The sequence below is a fragment of the Xiphophorus hellerii genome, chromosome 3, assembly GCF_003331165.1.
Source record: "Xiphophorus hellerii strain 12219 chromosome 3, Xiphophorus_hellerii-4.1, whole genome shotgun sequence".
Lineage (NCBI taxonomy): Eukaryota > Metazoa > Chordata > Actinopteri > Cyprinodontiformes > Poeciliidae > Xiphophorus > Xiphophorus hellerii.
Window position 1 is genome coordinate 3,223,532 of NC_045674.1, and position 17,268 is coordinate 3,240,799.

At 37.8% G+C, this 17,268-nt stretch overlaps 2 protein-coding genes and 1 long non-coding RNA gene across 4 annotated transcripts in view; 1 reads left to right on the top strand and 2 right to left on the bottom strand.

Moving 5' to 3' along the window:
- The window catches only part of LOC116717691 (neural-cadherin), a 133,350-nt gene extending 125,853 nt beyond the window's left edge, over positions 1–7,497 (top strand). Inside the window, exons 31-34 of the mRNA XM_032559235.1 lie at positions 523–703; positions 844–1,094; positions 1,867–2,024; positions 2,586–7,497. Coding sequence (XP_032415126.1) covers positions 523–703; positions 844–1,094; positions 1,867–2,024; positions 2,586–3,269 — 1,274 coding nt within the window. The 3' untranslated portion in view covers positions 3,270–7,497. The remainder of the gene's footprint in view (positions 1–522; positions 704–843; positions 1,095–1,866; positions 2,025–2,585) is intronic.
- Positions 222–3,097, bottom strand: LOC116717692 (uncharacterized). Of its 2 annotated transcripts, none has more exons than XR_004338788.1 (2): positions 2,988–3,097; positions 222–680 (listed from the first exon to the last, which is right to left on the bottom strand). It is a non-coding gene; the product is annotated as an uncharacterized LOC116717692 (long non-coding RNA). The 2 variants fall into 2 exon arrangements; XR_004338787.1 differs by lacking the exon at positions 2,988–3,097 and adding an exon at positions 2,098–2,516.
- Positions 7,498–9,699: 2,202 nt separating the features above from the next.
- Positions 9,700–16,726, bottom strand: ccne2 (cyclin E2). The gene is made up of 12 exons (XM_032554820.1): positions 16,306–16,726; positions 14,486–14,525; positions 14,266–14,347; positions 14,132–14,182; positions 13,278–13,420; positions 12,908–13,043; positions 12,679–12,825; positions 12,505–12,600; positions 12,270–12,404; positions 12,083–12,194; positions 11,836–11,993; positions 9,700–11,134 (listed from the first exon to the last, which is right to left on the bottom strand). The coding sequence occupies exons 2-12, from the start codon at positions 14,497–14,499 to the stop codon at positions 11,024–11,026; spliced, it is 1,185 nt and encodes a 394-aa protein (XP_032410711.1). The 5' UTR covers positions 14,500–14,525; positions 16,306–16,726; the 3' UTR covers positions 9,700–11,023.
- Positions 16,727–17,268: the final 542 nt, after the last annotated feature.

Sequence of the window (17,268 nt, forward strand, 5' to 3'; positions counted from 1 at the left end):
AAATAGTTTTTAGCTGAAATATGTTGTAAGTTTTGGACTCTGACTGCAAATGCATGCCACACTTCAACTTTTTCTTTTCAAAAAATGCTGTAAACATATAAAATCTTCTGTCTACTTGAGATTTATGCTTTACTCCATGGTGGTCCATCACATAAAATCTTAAGAAAACAGACGATAAACAGTAGGAATACTTTCGCAGGGCACAGTAACTGCAATACTAGTTAAAGGACAAGAAAAACACCAATTTATACTTTATTAATATTCAGACCTTACTAAGCATTTTGAACAAGTGAGAAACGGTTTTATTTTGGTTTGGAAAGCAGCAGAACTACATTCTGATAACAGTTTGACTTTCAAACATTGAGTTGTTTTGATAGACCTTCATGATTTTACGTGATACACTGTTTACACCTTGTTCAACAGCTTGTTCTGGCCTGGTAAAGTCATCAAAACTTTGGTCTGACACCTCAAGTAAACCGCCAGTTTGTCTTTTCAATCAGATGTTGCCGTTTTTCCGTACAGGCTGCCTGCGGGACGTCCGTTTTAACGGCCACATCCTCCCTCTGGACGGCCAGAGCCGGGACCTGGTGACGCTGCTGGAGCGGCGGGGGGTCACCTCGGGTTGCTCCAGCGACGCATGCAGAAGCCAGCCCTGTCGCAGCCCGCTGCGCTGCATCGACCTGTGGAGAAAACACCAGTGCAAGTAAATAATGCATGAACGCAAACCCACACAGAATAAAGTGAACTGAGTTAAACATATTCAGGTTTGATGAAGCTTTTTTAGGGTATTTGTGCCAGTTGGTGCTCATCCAGTCATCTCTGCTGGACTTCGACCCGCTGCAGGTGTCCAGGCCCTCAGGTGACCGTCACCGATGAGTCCGGTCTCCAGCGCTGCGTACCGTCACCCTGCGGCCCGTCCTCCTGTCGTAATGGCGGCACATGCCATCCCCTGTCAGCTGACAGCTACCAGTGCCGCTGTCAGGAGGGATTTAGGGGTCAACATTGTGAGCTGGGGCAGGTCAAAGGTCAGAGGATGACTGCTCTCAGCCCCAGCTCCATCCTCGCCATCAGCATGTGCCTGCTTGTCTTTATTGGTAAGAACAAGTGATTGTTAAAGTGAATTTTTTGTGTTGCTTTATGTGATCTGAGCATACGTTTTGCCAATATCACACTCCTGCACCTTAAAACTGCAGTGTTTAATTTTTACAAAAATCTGTTTTTTTCCATATTTGTTAAAACTTTCACCATGTTGCAACAGTTTATGAGACACAAAATTTGAAAGATTGATGTCCACCGTCTGAAGAAATGCATCGATCCTGACCAACAACAAACAATCAGAGTCAGGAGGAGGGGCTTAGCGCTGTCCATCAACTTCATGTACTGACTGCTAAATGTTCTAATGGTGGAGAAACAATTCACTGTTACAGGAAACTGTTTATCAGGTGTCATCGGTGGCTATGCTAACTGGCCTTAGCATTCGTGGCAGGCTATGTTGCATACACTCGGATGATTGATAGCAGTAAGACCCTCCTCCTGGCTCTGATTGGTTGTTTTTGACCAGGAGCGGTGTATTTTAGCAGACAATAGTAGCACTGGGAGGAGATGAAGGAGCTTGATCGTTTCACAGATTATCTGTCTCATATTGTCAGGTTGGGGTGACAGTTTCAACAAATATGAAAAAAAATATTTTTTATAAATAATTGTTTTTATAAAAGTTGCATATAGCAGTGATAAAGCAAATGTCTGGTTGTTTTGTTAAACTGTAATGCTTTAAGGTTTAAATATGTTTCATTTTGACAAGATGCTCTATTAATTTCTTCTACCTCCTATACCTGTGTGGGGGTGTGCATGTGTGTGTGTGTTTAGTGGTGTTGGTGGCAGTGACCGTTTGGAATCAGAAAGGCAGCCGAAACAAGTTCAGGAAGCGAGGAGTTTACCACATCCCTGCTGAACACCAGAGCTGGGAAGACATCCGAGAAAACATCCTGAACTACAACGAGGAAGGAGGAGGAGAGCAGGACCAGGTACCCAGTCACACACACACACACACACAACACTAAACATGTTCAACCTTCTGCTTTTAAAGTTTATACTCACCTGTTCACATTCAGAACATTTCAACAGAGAACAAGTTGATCCAGGAATCAGAGTTTTGTTGATTTATTATCGAGAAATCACCTGCTGCATTCTTGATGGTTGTGCATGAGGCTCTACTAATGCTTTCCAAAAATGTACGGTATAATTGTGCATCACTTTGCAGCCTTTTCCACTTATGAACGTAAACACTGAGTTGGAGGGCGTGGCCAAAAGCAGCTTATTTGGATTTAAAGTGACAGAGGCCCTAAAGCAGCTCATTCTGAAAGAAGCTCAGAAGTGAGCAAACTGAAACCTTGTTATCAAAGAATGATTTGTGCAATGAACATGTTTTGTATAACCCATAGACCTATCCTAACCTCTTCAAGGACGCATAGTAAAGTCTTGGTTGCTGAAGTTCATCCAGAAACAAGCTCATGTCTTCAACAGAGACCTGACTATAATGAGATCTTTAATTCATGGACTACATGTTTTTGGTTTCTTCCTTTCAGAATGCATATGACATCACGGAGCTGAAGCGTCCTCTGTGCTCCAGCTTGTCCCAGTCGTCCTCCTGCACCACCGCCCCGCTCATCAAGTCCTCCCCTGGCTCCCAGGAGGAGGTGCATCCGTCCGGCTCCTCCTGCAGCTCCGGCGCCCCCTACCTCAGCATCCCTCACCACCACCACCATCACCACCACCACCATCAGCACGCAGCTGGCGCCGGCTACAGCAGCGACGCCACCTACGCCAACTATTCCTCCCACGCGGGCAGGGACACAGAGATGAGTGACACGGGCAGCTGCGTCGATGCTCCGCCCGCGGCGCGCTCGCATGTGGACTTCAAAAGCTACGTGGAGCGAATCATCTGGGAGGCGGACAACGACAGCGGTGCGTTTCCAGCCGACGCCTACCACGTCTGGTGCGTGGAGGGCTCCGGGTCCTCAGCAGGAAGCCTCAGCTCTCTGGGGTCGGCCGTTTCCTGCAGAAGAATGGCTGCCGGGGACAAAAAGGAGGAGCCAGAGGAGGAGGAGGATGAAGGGGGTTTTGTGTGTGACAGGCTGTCACGGTGGGGGCCGAAGTTTCAGGCTCTGAGTGAGATGTACGACCGGCCACAGCTGGGCCTCACGTACAGGGACGCAATAGCCTACATACAGAGGAGCCACAGCCATGACCCGCTGCCTCAGCACCACTAGGGGGAGCCACTCAACCACGACCACACAGTCCTACTTTGCTTATAGGGTCTGGAAGTGCTGCATTCACACAGCCTCAGAAAACAAACAAGAAATTTTCAGGTTATATTCACTATTACGGTCCTGTCAGGGATATTTACTCAGGGCAATATGGCTTCAAAATAAAATCCTTTTTTTTCATACCAGATCACATTTTCAATTTTAATTTTTTTCTCACATAGTTTCTAAGAAAAAATAATGATTCACAAAAGTGGCTTTTATTTCATCATCTTTTCTGTGAGTTGTAATACAGAGTATTAGAACCAGCTGAAGATAATTTTTTGTTGAATTATGAGAATATAGTTGTAATATTGGCAGAAAAAATCTGCTGTGTGTGCGCACTGACATCACTATGAACTATAAAAACTCCAGAAGTGGTAAAAAAAAAAAAACAATCACAATTTTCCAAAAATAAAATCTTCATAAGCCAAAAATTTGATTAATGATCCAGCTGTAAATTATGGTATTTTCAGTCCTCAAATCTTTCAAATTTAAGTCCAGACATAAACAGGAAAGTTTTGCTTATTTCTGCTTCTTAGTTGGTCATTTTAGGAAAAGGGGGAATAAAACCAAAGAAACTCTAGTTTATGAGTAATCAAACAGATACAACAGGGCTCATTTTAAAAGGGTTAAAAGATTATAAATACCAAATATTAATTCTGTTACCACTAAAATGTCTATAAATAACAGACTTTGCTTTAATGTGTTCATATTGGAGGGTTTTCTTTTTAGTGTTATTTGTGTATTTTAGTTGAGTTTGAATTATCTTCTGCAAAATTTTATCAGGACTCATCTGATGTTTTGCACTCATCTGATAGTTTTATTCCCACAGTTCTTAGGTTTTTGCTGCTGGATGTTTACTTCTCTCTTTTTCTTGTCAGAAACTTTTCCATTTCCTGCTAACTAGCTAGGCTAGCTTAATGAGCAGAACAGCTTGAGAAATTTGACTGATATCAGAAATAACAAATAACATTTGTTTTATTTTATAATAATGATTGGAAAACAAATTCTAATCAAATTATATATATATATATTTTTTTTTTTTGCTTTTTCCTTTCAACTTTCAGAAGCCCCTATAGCGCCCCCTGGTGGCCCCACTTTGAAAAACTCTGATTAGGAGATGAAGTTCTAAGCGGCTCTATGCAGCAGGTTTTAGCAGCAGATTTAGCTCCAGAACATCTAATCCAACAAAAAGGGTTTAAATGGGATGTTGTGTGAATGCAGCAGCTCCTCTCCTCTGTGTTCACCAGTGTTGGGAGAAATTCAAAGACACATTCAATGTTAGAGGTTCATTGTGTTGCGCTCCTTTTTTCAGAGACGCTGTGCTTCAGAAGGAAAAAAAAGCACAGAAAACTCGTTACTGGTTCACCAGCTTTACACAGAAACATTCTTCCTCTTCCATTAAAATATCTTCTTTGTGATGTAGTTATTCAATTCGTAAGAGGCTTCTGGGTCGCTGTGCTTTGCTGTTTGCGAAATGGGACTTTCGGGGTCAAATAGTGTTTTCTCTGAAGCAACACCACCATCAAATGATGTGAGAAACTTTCAGTGGCTGGAGGTCAGAGTGGAAGAATTACACTGCTACACTTGAAATCTCAGAAAACATTAAGGCCTTGAAAATGACTCAAGTTGTTCTTTCACTGCATTTTATTTGAGAATTTTTGGATCGGAAAGTTTTTCCTTTGAAATTTATATTCAAAATGTCAAACATGCTAAAAGTCTTTCCAAGGATCTTTGCGTTTTTTTGTAAATAAACATAGACAAACTTAGATTTTTAAACTCCCAGGTTCAAAAGATGTGTAAACACTCAAAAAGAAGCTTTTAATTTCTCTTTTCTACCTTCTTATTGCACTAAAAGAGGATTCAGTCTTCATATAGGACAAAACAATCAATTTGAAACAGAACTTTTGTAATATTGGAGGGTAAAACACTTTTTCCACCTTGTAAAATCAGCTTTACTGGTACATTTTTAAATAAGATTATTTTTCTACTCCCTTAAGGAAGTTCATTGAGGATCCTCTTTGATGGTTGTTGGTTATGCTCTGCTGACTTGCTGGTTACTCCACTTTTTCCGTCCTAGAACTCACTTTTTTACGTACAAATTTGATCTTCAAGCAGCTTTGAAATTTCCATTCATTTAAACAAAATCGGAGCAAACCTAGTTTTACATTTATTTGCAGTTGAAGATGAACTTATTAGTCTGCTTAAATGCTTGTTGACACAAACCTCCGTTTTGGTTTTAGCACATTTATCATCCAGACACTAGGTGGTGCTAAAGAGAGAAGAGAAGAAAGAATCTACTGAGATAAATGTGTTTAAATGTGACAAATTAGAAAAACGTGAGGCTGAACCAGATAAAATTCTGAAAATAAATAAATACATTTTGGAAATTATTACCCTTTCACACAAACTTTAACAGTTTTAGATTTTATATCCAATCTAAAGAGAAATTAAGTGTGTACAACATGAAGCCAATCATGTAACCTTCAAAAATACTCAAATTTTGGGATCAGATTTACCTTTTAAAATTTACTTTTCAGTCCTGGTTAAAGTTGTTGGCTTTGCTGGTAAATATATGTAAAAAAAAACTTAAAATTAATTTGTTTTATAGCAGATTTTCAGAAAAAGTGATATTATGAATCACAAACATGTGATTCATAATTTGATTTAAGATAATCAGTGGAGATAATTATTCATACTTCTAAAAATGTTATTAAAATTAAGCTTCATAGTTTATATGTGGAACCCTTAAAATTTGAATTTATGACTTCCTGTTCCCAGGAGGTATAAATATGATGTGACACCAGAGCTCATTTATTTTTAACTTTAGCTCTTTAAAATGGGAAAGACAAGCAAACATGTCATTCAAAGCAAATGTATGTTGATGTTGATAAGTCAAACTATTTTTTTTAAGATTATGCAACTTCCAGTATTTGATTAATTTATTCACAATCCTTTTATTTATGGTTCCAACAAACATAATGACCACATATAGGTATAGTTTTTATTATTTTTAGCATCTTGGTTTTGTATATTGAACTGTAGAAATTGGTTCAGTTCTAAAGAACGCTTGAATATTCTCATATTGTGATCTTACACTTTAAAAGTCCACATTTGTTGCATTTTCTTTTGTTTTGCTCTCATCAAAGTTTGCAGATACAATCAAGCAAATCCAGAGTTAGATAAAGGGACTGAAAAAAGCCAGGCTGCTTTCTGCCACCCTAATCTCCAATCAACCCTACAGAGTTTATTTAGTGACCACTTGACAGTCTTTTCACGGCTCAGCGCCTGTAAATTCAGCTGTTATCTGGGCTGTGGTCGTTTGTTTCACCTGCATTAAAGCAGACGGTAAATTTCTCATCCTGAAGGTGAGATAAAGAGAAACAGAAATAGAAGACATTGCCCTGGACTTTAGTAGAACATTTGTTTTCTGCACATGACTTTTTAAAGTTTCTTTGCTATCAAAACAGAAATGGGTGATTAGTTTAACCCGAATGCATTGTCTACCACCTGGTTTTCATTACGTTGCCTGATGAATGCAGATCTTCGTGGAGATGAGGACAATCAGAGTAAAAAGGTTTATTTTAAACTCAATCAACTCAAATGTCTGCTGCCAGTTCAAGGTTTTATGACACAGCTCTCCATTATTGTTCTATTAAATCTTATTTTGGATTCAGCTGTCAGTTTTTGTTGTTGCTTTTTGTGCAGCTTCCAGTATGAATTAGTTAAAGTTCTTTCCTTCAGATGGTGAAACAGGTTTTGTGTTTCTCTTCTGGTGCCTAAAGTGAAATAGAATAAAAAAGTAAAATAAGCCCTGAAAGAACTGTGCTCAAAACTATGCATCCAAATGGAGTAACACAGGTGTGTGTGTGTGTGTGTGTGGGGGTGTGTGGGCGTGGGGGTGTGTGTGTGTGTGGGCGTGTGTGTGTGTGTGTGTTTTTATAAACTGTCGATGTGAAGCAGATGTTGAGTGAGTTTTGGCCTCTTCGCTGTTCAGCATCTGTTGTAAATCCAGAGCTTTTCGAGGCGAAGGTGTGAACATGTTGCAGCATTCCTGTAGGTTTAAACTGAGCAGAGATGCACCGTGTAATATGATGTACAAATAAACATTTTATAGCTGCCTATTATGGGTTATTCCTTTTGTATATGACTTTTAATAAAAAAATAAATAAAAAAGCCTTTTCCCCATAAAGTTTGTCCTGTTGTAGCTGATTATTTCTGTCTGCTTTGATGATTATGGCTCTCTATTGATGATTTCTTAGAAAATTGGAATCATTTTCTTCACAATCTTCTTAAGGCTTCACCTTTACTATCACACTTTTTCCTTTCACTTAATTTTCCATTGAGATGTTGCACACAGGAAATCTTCCACAGGAAGATATGGTAAGGGTTAGGGTAAAATTAATTAAATCTGGTTCTAAACTGCATAGGTCATAAAAATAATTCTGTGATAAAAATCCTCTTTGATCTGACTTGATATTCTAATTTACACAGAAACTGAATTTTGGTTGGTTTAAAACTCCATGACACACAAGAAAATATCAGCTTTGAAATAAATCTGTATCACAAGATATTAAATTTATTTTTAAAAATTTAATAAAACAACTTTTGGGGAAAATGAGTGCTGGACAAGAATTTATGTTTGTATAAAACTCATGTTCTGTTTTTAAAATATGATAAAATTAATTATAATTGCAAATTTAGATATTGATGTTCTCACATTTTTGAACCAAAAAACCCCAAGAAGTCTGAAAATAAAATGAACATTATATTTTAGAAAGCACAAATAAAACAATAAGAACAACAAAAACATTTTGGGAAACTGAGAGTTGATTTTTTTTAACATTTTTTTCTTTAAATAACTCTTTCCAGACAAAATGTGTTTTCTGTCTATAAAATGTTTATGTTATATTTGACTTCCACATAGTTTTATTCTGTGGTGGATTTGCTATGATTTGTTATGATTTCAAAGCATTAGCATTTTTTATTTAATCTAATGCCTTAAGTATTATTTGTCTTTTAAATCTGGTTTTTAACATTAACCATTTTAGGGTTTGTCATAAAATAAACATAATTTATGGCTTTATCTCTATTTGTGTTTTTATAGAGTCAAACCGGCCTCTGGTCTAGTTTATGACAATAGAGGCCTATTGTCATATATGAAAAGTATAACTTTTTCTGTCCTGTATTTTATGTCTAAATTAGGTAAAAACTGTTGAAAGTCAGGTGTCGTTTGCTCATTTGATTACTTATAATTACAGGTCAGTCCTTGCAGAAATCTACATATTTTTTTAATACTATGTGTTGAAATACATGCAGGCGGAGTCTATTTGCTAAACAATGACCTTTGTAAAGGTCATTATTGGTTTTGATTAATTTTATTTAGGCTAATGGAGGCGATTTCACATTTCAAAATCATGTCATTTTACTCCCTTTTAAACATTTATGGATTTTTTTTTGTTTTGGTGCATCATAGACTCCCAGCAAAATACAGTGACGTTTTTTGGTTGTAATGCGATAAAAGGGTTTTGGCCAACAAGGTTTGCAGCTCTTGCTCAACGTGAGCAGATACCTGAAACCTACTGAGCTGAACCCGAGACAATCTCACACAGATTTGAGTCACAGGAAGCCGTTTTTTCTCTCATGGAACATCAACGTGTCGCATCTGCAGAGTTTTACTGAAATACTCCTTTAGTGCATGAGTATGGAAATTAGGAGCTGATATCATAAATCATCTGACATAAAAGTGGAACAGAAACTAATCTCTATACCTTAGTTTGTGAAAGTGTGACCTTCCCTTCTTACATCTTCCAAACTCCTCTGCCATCTTTAATTTGTGCTACAGCAACATTGTTATGCAGGATTTTTTCTAAAACTACTCGTTTAAAAAGCCTCTAACTGGGTCGCTTCGAGCTGCAGTGTGAACGTAGAGTAAAATTCATGTTTCTTCTGCCAGTGATTTATTTTTACTTGACACTTTTTCACTCAATTCAACAGCAGTCTTAAAATGGTGGAACTGTTCTATTCGGGACTTTTTTTTTAAATTCAAGGGGGGAAAAAATGAAATATGCATTTCTATAAAGCTTTTAACAGTCATGTCCAAAACTTATACATTTAAACTTATGGTAGGCCACAAAATTCATCAAAATTAAAAATGCTTAATTGGTTTGTGATTTCTATTCAGGTAGAACTTTAAGTTCTAACTGATCAACAATATTTTTTTTAATGAAATTAGCACATATGTAGAGGGCTTTGGACTGTTGCTTTATTAGAATACATTTTTACAATAGTTCATTTGTCTTTTTCTATTTTGAAACGGCCTCCACTTTGACACCCTTTGCTTAGAAGAATCATTCAGGCATTTTACTTCATGGAAGTAAAAACAAAGACCAAAAACACTTTAAACATTTATTTAAAACATTAATACAAAAAGGAAATTACAATTTTCTGTTAAAATTGCTCTATGTACAAAAACATTCTTTAACATTTATACACAGTTCACATGGTTTATGTGTTCACTGCGGAGGTTTACAGTCACAGGTTTGATGGATTTAAACTTTTTGGCTCACTCAGTTTTAAATTAAGTTCATGTACAGATTTTTCTTATATAAAAAAAGGCACTGAAGACATCCTTATGTACAACATTTAATGCTGAACCTCAAATGAATAGATGTTATGGAGCAAAAGTCATAAATACCTTTTTGCCTTAGGCACTGAGTGACCAGACTAAGTTCAATCAATAAAAGATTTTACATATGAACATTTTTCCTTTACTTACGAAGGCTTATTAATAAATACAAGCACTTAAAATGAAAAAGCAAAAAAAAAAATTTATAATTTGCACAAAGGTCAAGTTTTCCAGGAACGTAACAAAAGATTGCAACCAGATTGCAACAAATATACAAAATTGTAATTTTTTTTTGCCACAAGCAGGTCAGGTGCATTAAACACCTAAATAGGAAAAAAAATAAAATAAAAATAATTCCTATAATTCTGGTCGCTATGAAATGCTTCTGGCATCAAAAAAAAAAAAAATCAAGCTGTTTGTTCTAAAGGTGACAATCCTCCATAAAGGACAGATTTACTTTCAGACATAAAAAAAACAGACCTAAAGGTGGCACACGTCTAATTGTACCCGTTTAAAATGGAATGACTGTCGTAAGTAAGAACAAAAGCAGGTTTTTCTCACTTCCTGAGAATCAACTGAAGCACCATAAGAAAGCATCAAAGCTTCAAGTTTAAGATCAGCACCAGTGAAACTCCCAGATGACGGCTCACACGGAGGAAAGACCAGGTGGGTGAAAACTGTTGTAGCAAAGTTATGACAGATTAAATCATCCATCACCAGACTGATGATTTAATCCAGTGTTTCCCAGCCCTGGTCCTCAAGGCACACTGTCTTACATGTTTTAGGTTCCCCTGCTTTAATCTGCCGGTTAATCAGTTATCAGCTGGACTGAAGTGTTCCTTGAGGACCAGGGTTGGGAGACGCTGATTTAATCAATCTGGTGAATCATTAAACTGATCAATCTGAAACTGATTAAAAAACAGATCAGTTTCTTGTCTGATCTGTTATGGCTGCCAGAAGTTAGAGCTTAGTGTTAAAACAACCAAACATAAAAACTTTTGTTCTCCACATCACGTGTCGCTACAACGACTCAACTGTGGCGTCAAGTTGTCCTGAAGAGAGGTAGTGGGTCCTGTTGATGGGGTCCAGTTCAGGGATTGGTCGACTTTTCTGTGCTGCTGGGCGGGGTCAGAATCTTCCCCATGGCAACAGGTGACAGCTGACAGTCGGGGCTGTCGATTTGACGCTCCTGAGCTTTTCTCTGCACAAAGATGGGAGGGAAAATAAATAAAAAACGTGTTAATTGGCTAAGAAAAACAATTTGTACAAACAAAAAAATCCCCACTTAGACATTTTATTGTTTGATTTACTTACCAAGTAATCAAAATTATAATTCTGCTTTGACAATAAAAAAAAGTCAAAGTGAGAACTGACTTCTACAAGAGGATATTTAATGTCAATTAGGCTGCATCAATATAATACATGAACACAAAGCACTGTTTAATTAGGTTCATCTCCTTCAGGGGCGAATATCCAAGTTTTAAGAATTTATTTTTTTCTTTTGACATTAATGATTTTGTCAAAAAAGCAAATTTTAAATGCTTAATTGCTATATTATTTTACTTATTGTAATAAACAGAGTTCTAGTGGTCAAAAAGCATTGAAATGACCCTTATTGAATGGAGAATCACAGCCTGCATCACATCAGTTCTTTGACAAGTTGTGATATTTATTAAAGAAATTAATTTACAATACATGTAAAGAGTTTGTTTCTATAAACACAATTACATTTTCCATTTTATAAAGAACTTGAGAGAAATAAGTTTTATACTTCAGGAATGTGTTGAATACTAATGCTTCAACAGTCTAAATTATTGTCAGTTTTCTGCAGTTTCTCATTCTGACTATCATCAAGCAGGTCAGAATATCATTACAGATTGATGAACAGATGCGTTTCCTCACCAGCAGGTCCAGATAGGCCACATGCGTCTGGATGTTGTGTCTGTCGTCGGTTTTGACTTTGGGAAAGTTTTTCAGCTGCGGCTTGACTTCAGAGCGCAGCGTGTCCATGAAGGGACTCATCCACTGATAACAGGGAAACACGCTCTCCCAGGTCAGGCCTGCCAAACAGAGGCAGAAACTCACTGGTTATGACCTGGAATATTCATACACAGCCTGCAAAATGTGCAGAGGCAGAGTGGAAACCCACCTGAGACTTTATGAACAACGTCAAACGTAGAGAAGTGACAGAAGGCGGCAGCAGCAAGAATGCTGTAGCTGTAGTCCAACGAACTGATGTCCATCATGCACAAATCTAACAGCTGAAGGAGATGAAGGCAGAGGTCACACTCTGAACATTTAAAACATTTAAAGAGTTCGTGAGGAAGCGAAGATACCTGTGTGATCTGGATGTACGTCTCCTGAGAAAACTGCGGCTCCAGGAAGTTTTCTCCATCCTTCTGGGCTTCCACCTGAACGTACAGCTTGAGCCAGGAGATGGGAGTCTCTGGACACAAGTTCCAGTCCAATGCCTGCAGGAAGACCATCATGTTAGAGCAGAAAAACAACCATCATGTTGGAGCAGAAAAACAGCCTCTCCATTCAAAACGAGGACAGAAACCGCTGCTGTACCTTTAATATGCGAAGCTCTGTGCGCTGGATGTCCCACATGTTACACGCTCCATCTGTGACGTACGCAAACTCGTAGATTTTAGGAGGATAAATTTCCTAAAGAGAGAAAAACATTTTAGTGAAAACTATTCTGCTAGGATATAAACACTAGAAAAGCAAGAAGTGAAGACTAACTTCTGTCTTGGAGGCGATGAAGAGGGCTGTGATGCCAATGAGCTGAAGGTGATCTTTGTCGACGTCCTCCTGAGTCAGCATGAAGCGGTCAAAGTAGTCCTGGGCCAGGTATGCCGTCTGTCTGTGGAGGTTGTACACCTCACTCACCTGCACAAAGGCAACAACATCAAAATCCCACAGGTTCACCAAGAATGTGATGACATAAACCACTGCTCTGCTAGGTACTCGCCTCCAGCAGCCAGTCCAACAAGATCGCCCTCATCTTGGGCTGCAGTTTGGGATGCCGCTGCAAGTAGCTCTTATCATGAACGTACTTCAGCTCCTTGTTGAGCATTTTAATCCAAACGTCGTCTGAACTCGCCCAGCTGGGATGAAAAGGAAAGAAAAAGAAACAAACTTTTCAGTCATTTGCAAACCAAAAGATATTCAACTGGTTCATACCGTCTGACGACACTAAGAACCAAACCATTCACACACCCATCATGTGACCCTGTTTACCTCAGAGCTTATACTGACATTTTAAATTGTGGATCAACAACCATTTCAGTGAGAAGTGTTGAACTACAATGGCTTCATTGATGTGCAAAACCCAAACGTACCTGAGGCAAGGGATGGGGGAGGCCTTGATGAAAAGGTTCTTGAACTGGTAGTGCTTGAAGCTGGATGGGTCTGAGGGTTCCAGTTCCTTGTGAGGAGTTTCAATGAGAATACACGGACTGGGGCCATCCTCCGACCAACACGTCTGGAAAAGCAGGAACAGCAAACTTTAAATGCACACTAACATGGGACATTGCAGTGAAAATCAAAATATGTACAGTACAGACCAAAAGTTTGGACACAACTGTGTGTCCAAACTTTTGGTCTGTACTGTATGTATATATATATATATATATATATATATATATATTATTTTTTTAATGTCCAAAGTATCAAGTAAAAAATACAAAATATCTATCTATATATATATATATATTTATAAACTCAGAATTTAAGAACAGATATTTTGCTTAAATAAATGTTTAGAGATTTTGTTTTTAGAAAACAATCAAGCCTCATGTGAATTCTGGAGATGTTACCTGTAAGATTAAAGCTGCTACAAACCCCAAACTAGGTATAATTTGGTTTTAAGTTAACTGAAATAGTGAACTCTTCTGGTAAAGAGTCGGTACTGCATCATCACAGTCTCCCAAGTTCAAAACTTATTCCCTTCAACTAGTTCTATTATAACAAAAGCAATCTAAAAAAAACAAAACAACAAAAAAAAAAAAACAAAGAACAAAAGAAAGTTATTTATTATAATCTACAACTTTGTAAAAATGGACATGGAGGGTAAAAATGCAGTTTACTGGGAGGGTTCTACTAAATGAAGATAAAGTAGTAAAACACATCCTGGGCAGAGCTCTTATCAGCTATAAACACACAATCATCTGGAGTTGACGTGTAGCAAACTGACCTGTATTTCATAGTTCTGTTTCTTGGCTGCAGGTTGAAGCTTCTTCTTTGGCTGAGGCGGAAAGCAAAGAAATGAATTCATGTTCAAGTAAGCTAACTATTTACTAGCTAGATACAAACAAAAACAAGACAAACCTCAGACTTCCTTTTCTTTAGTGGCTCTCGGACTGCGGGTTTGGCTGCATTTGAATTCCTGGCTTGAAGCGTGAGGCGACCACTGAGATGAAAATGACCATTTTAGGTTCCTCTTACTGATATACAATTAATAAAAACAATTTAAATCTATTTCTATTCAGATTTTTCTTTTTAGCTTAAAAGTTTGAAATTAAGAAATTGTGAACTTGTAGATGCTTACCTGCGTCTAGACATAGTGCAGATTTATTCTTATGGCTCTCCTGGAAATAACAAGTTAAGATTTGTGAAGAATTGTAAAAATATTTACAGAAACTACAGGAGAATTGGACACTGTACATAAAATTAGGATCATATTAGGAAGAAATCCTAACAACAAAATAAGCATTGAAACATCTAAATAAATACTGAAACTTTGCAATCTTTCTCAGATAATTAGTCAAAAATTTAATTTGCTCTTCATACTAGTCAAATTCAATCAATCAAATTCCTCAAAAATAAGAATTTAAAGCATTTCTGGTCTCCAAACACATCGTGTAGATGTTATGACACAAATGATTAGATTTGATAAAAATCTAATCAAGATTATAGTTATGCTTTGATGAATAAATGAGGATCATATCATTCCCTCCAATGCCTTTCATAGTTCTTAGAAAAACAGGAGTGGGTCAAAACTAAAAGGTCAGACCTCAAAGAAAAACAGGAAATCTGCTTCAGCCGGTAAAAGCCTGATCGGTGCATCTCTACATGAATCACTGATAAGGTTGCTAAATGCTTAAATTGTCTAAAAATAAAAAAGGTAAAAGTTATTAAAATTATGTTATATAAAGCTTGGAAACTATTGGTTGAGCAGGAGAAGGTTTCTTTATTAGATGCAGAATAAAAACTCCTAATTTGAATAGTTGAGTCTGAACTTTGTGTATAATCTGTAGCTAATTTAGGGACAGCAGGGCTAGCTTGTGATTAATACACCCAGTAAAAAACTTAACAATCCATAGTTGGTCTACTAACACAGGCTGAAGAAGCACATGGAGATACAATGCAGATCTCCAGCTCATTGAAAACACGCTAAAGTAAATAAAACGTGATAAAAAGAGAAACTAGCTGGCCAGGTTCTGTGAGCTATCATGGTAATGCCTGGAAGAAGGGGGGCTGACAACTCCCTCCGTTTCAGACAAAAAAGCTCAAAAATACAACATTTCAATTCCAGTTTATCGGCTTTAATGACGACCCACATGTCTCTAAACGTGTTCACTAAAGTTTGAGTCGACAAAACATCCAAATTATTGGGTTTTAGAGAGGTTTGAAACTCAAAGACGCGCCAATTTCGACAACGGAGAAGCGGGAGGATTTGAGCCCTGCCTCTTCGAAACTACCCCCAAATCTGCGAGGGAAAACTGAGAAAGAAGACCGCTAAAGATGGCTGTTATTAACCTTAGACAATTACCAACTGACAGAGCAGGGGTACGAGAACCACATATCTGAATACGATGAGTTTTATAACCAATGCAGCGCCAATAAAGACGGGTAAACTGCAACCAATGCGAGGCTAATCTGAGGAGGGCAGCTACTGTACTTAGCAAACTAACAGCTAACTAGGTCAACAATAACCGACTAACCCTCCAAAATACAGATAAACTATAAATCATCAGCTTCAATCTGAAATACTAGGAAACTATTTTTTTACTTAAGATAACCGTTGAAAGGTCAGATGACACTGAAAACCTGCTTTTAAACACACTACCCAAACTACTGTTCAACGCTCTGAACTTGATGTGCTTTCAGGACAAAAATGTTATAGAGCAGATATAACACGATTTATGAAGTTCGTGTAATGCAGCAAAGCTGGAGTTAAAGCTACATGGTCAGAAGTTCCTCTCTTGGCCTATTGGAAAGTCACTCAACCCAGAACTTTGCTATAATAGTGCAATTTTCCAGCTAATCTGCCAACTAAAAGTCTAAACAATGACTTAGCATTACTGAGCTCGTTATAAAATCATGTAGATATATCAGTAGACCTTCTCAGAGGTTCGAGGATCTTACCTCCTCAGCGAAGAATGAATGAATGCATCAGCTGTGGCGCCGGCGCCAATCCTTATATCCGCATCTGCCTGTCGGCGCCAGTGCGCATGCCCGTTCCCGGTTAACACAAACGCGCTAAATGTTCAAATCTGAACTGTGATTTTTTGCAAATGGACAGCACCGAGCGGGTAAAATCGGTTGCTCTTGCTTTATTTTGATGTATAACGACTAAAAACGACCCCAGAATGAAGCTTAGCGACCGTTTCGTCGTGTTTTTTCCGTGCCTTCGTTGGTTTCTAACGGTCACCGAAGCGAAGCAACGTTTTTAAGAGGAAAACCGAACTTTCCGTTTATCGCGGTTGAATTTTAACGACGCAGAAATCCTTTATGAAGCGATACACATAGGAATGAGGTAGCATTTCTTGAATTTGACGGAGTTATAGTTGATTTTTTAAGCGATGTAGAAACCGCTTCCGCTCACAGGTCCCGCCTGTGGGAGGAAGCAATGTGACGTCAAGCCAATGAGAGGGCGAGTAGTGACAACCGCGTGCACTCTGTGCAGAATGTAAACAAAGTAAGCACGTGGGGCGGTTGTCAAACAGAGGAGCTGTGTATCTACTACTTCAACATGTTTTATCTCAAGTAAAAGGAATTACTCAAGTAAGAGTGAAAAATATTGTTGTAAATTGTTTTCTTTAAAGTACTGTGTAACTGATCAAAAATATCAATCACTTAATCATCAAACAGACCAAAATATAGTTATGTGTAAATTTTGGTATTTTAAATACCTGAATGAAAATGATTCATATAAATGACATAATTACAAAATAACAAAATTTGACAAAAGAAACATTTTCCTAAATCAATTTCCTTTAATGAAAAAACCTTATAAAACAAAACTACAGGTGTCTGTGTCTGGTGATTTTTTTGTTTAAAACAAACTTGTTTTTCATTCATATCCGGGGTCGGGTTGCGTAGAGTATC

Excerpts from the sequence above, each read along its gene's own strand:
- ccne2 (XM_032554820.1), bottom strand. Across the intron at positions 14,183-14,265 it reads TAAAGAAAAGGAAGTCTGAG|CCAAAGAAGAAGCTTCAACC; the intron begins GTTTGTCTTGTT and ends TTTCCGCCTCAG. Across the intron at positions 13,421-14,131 it reads AACAGAACTATGAAATACAG|ACGTGTTGGTCGGAGGATGG; the intron begins GTCAGTTTGCTA and ends CTGCTTTTCCAG.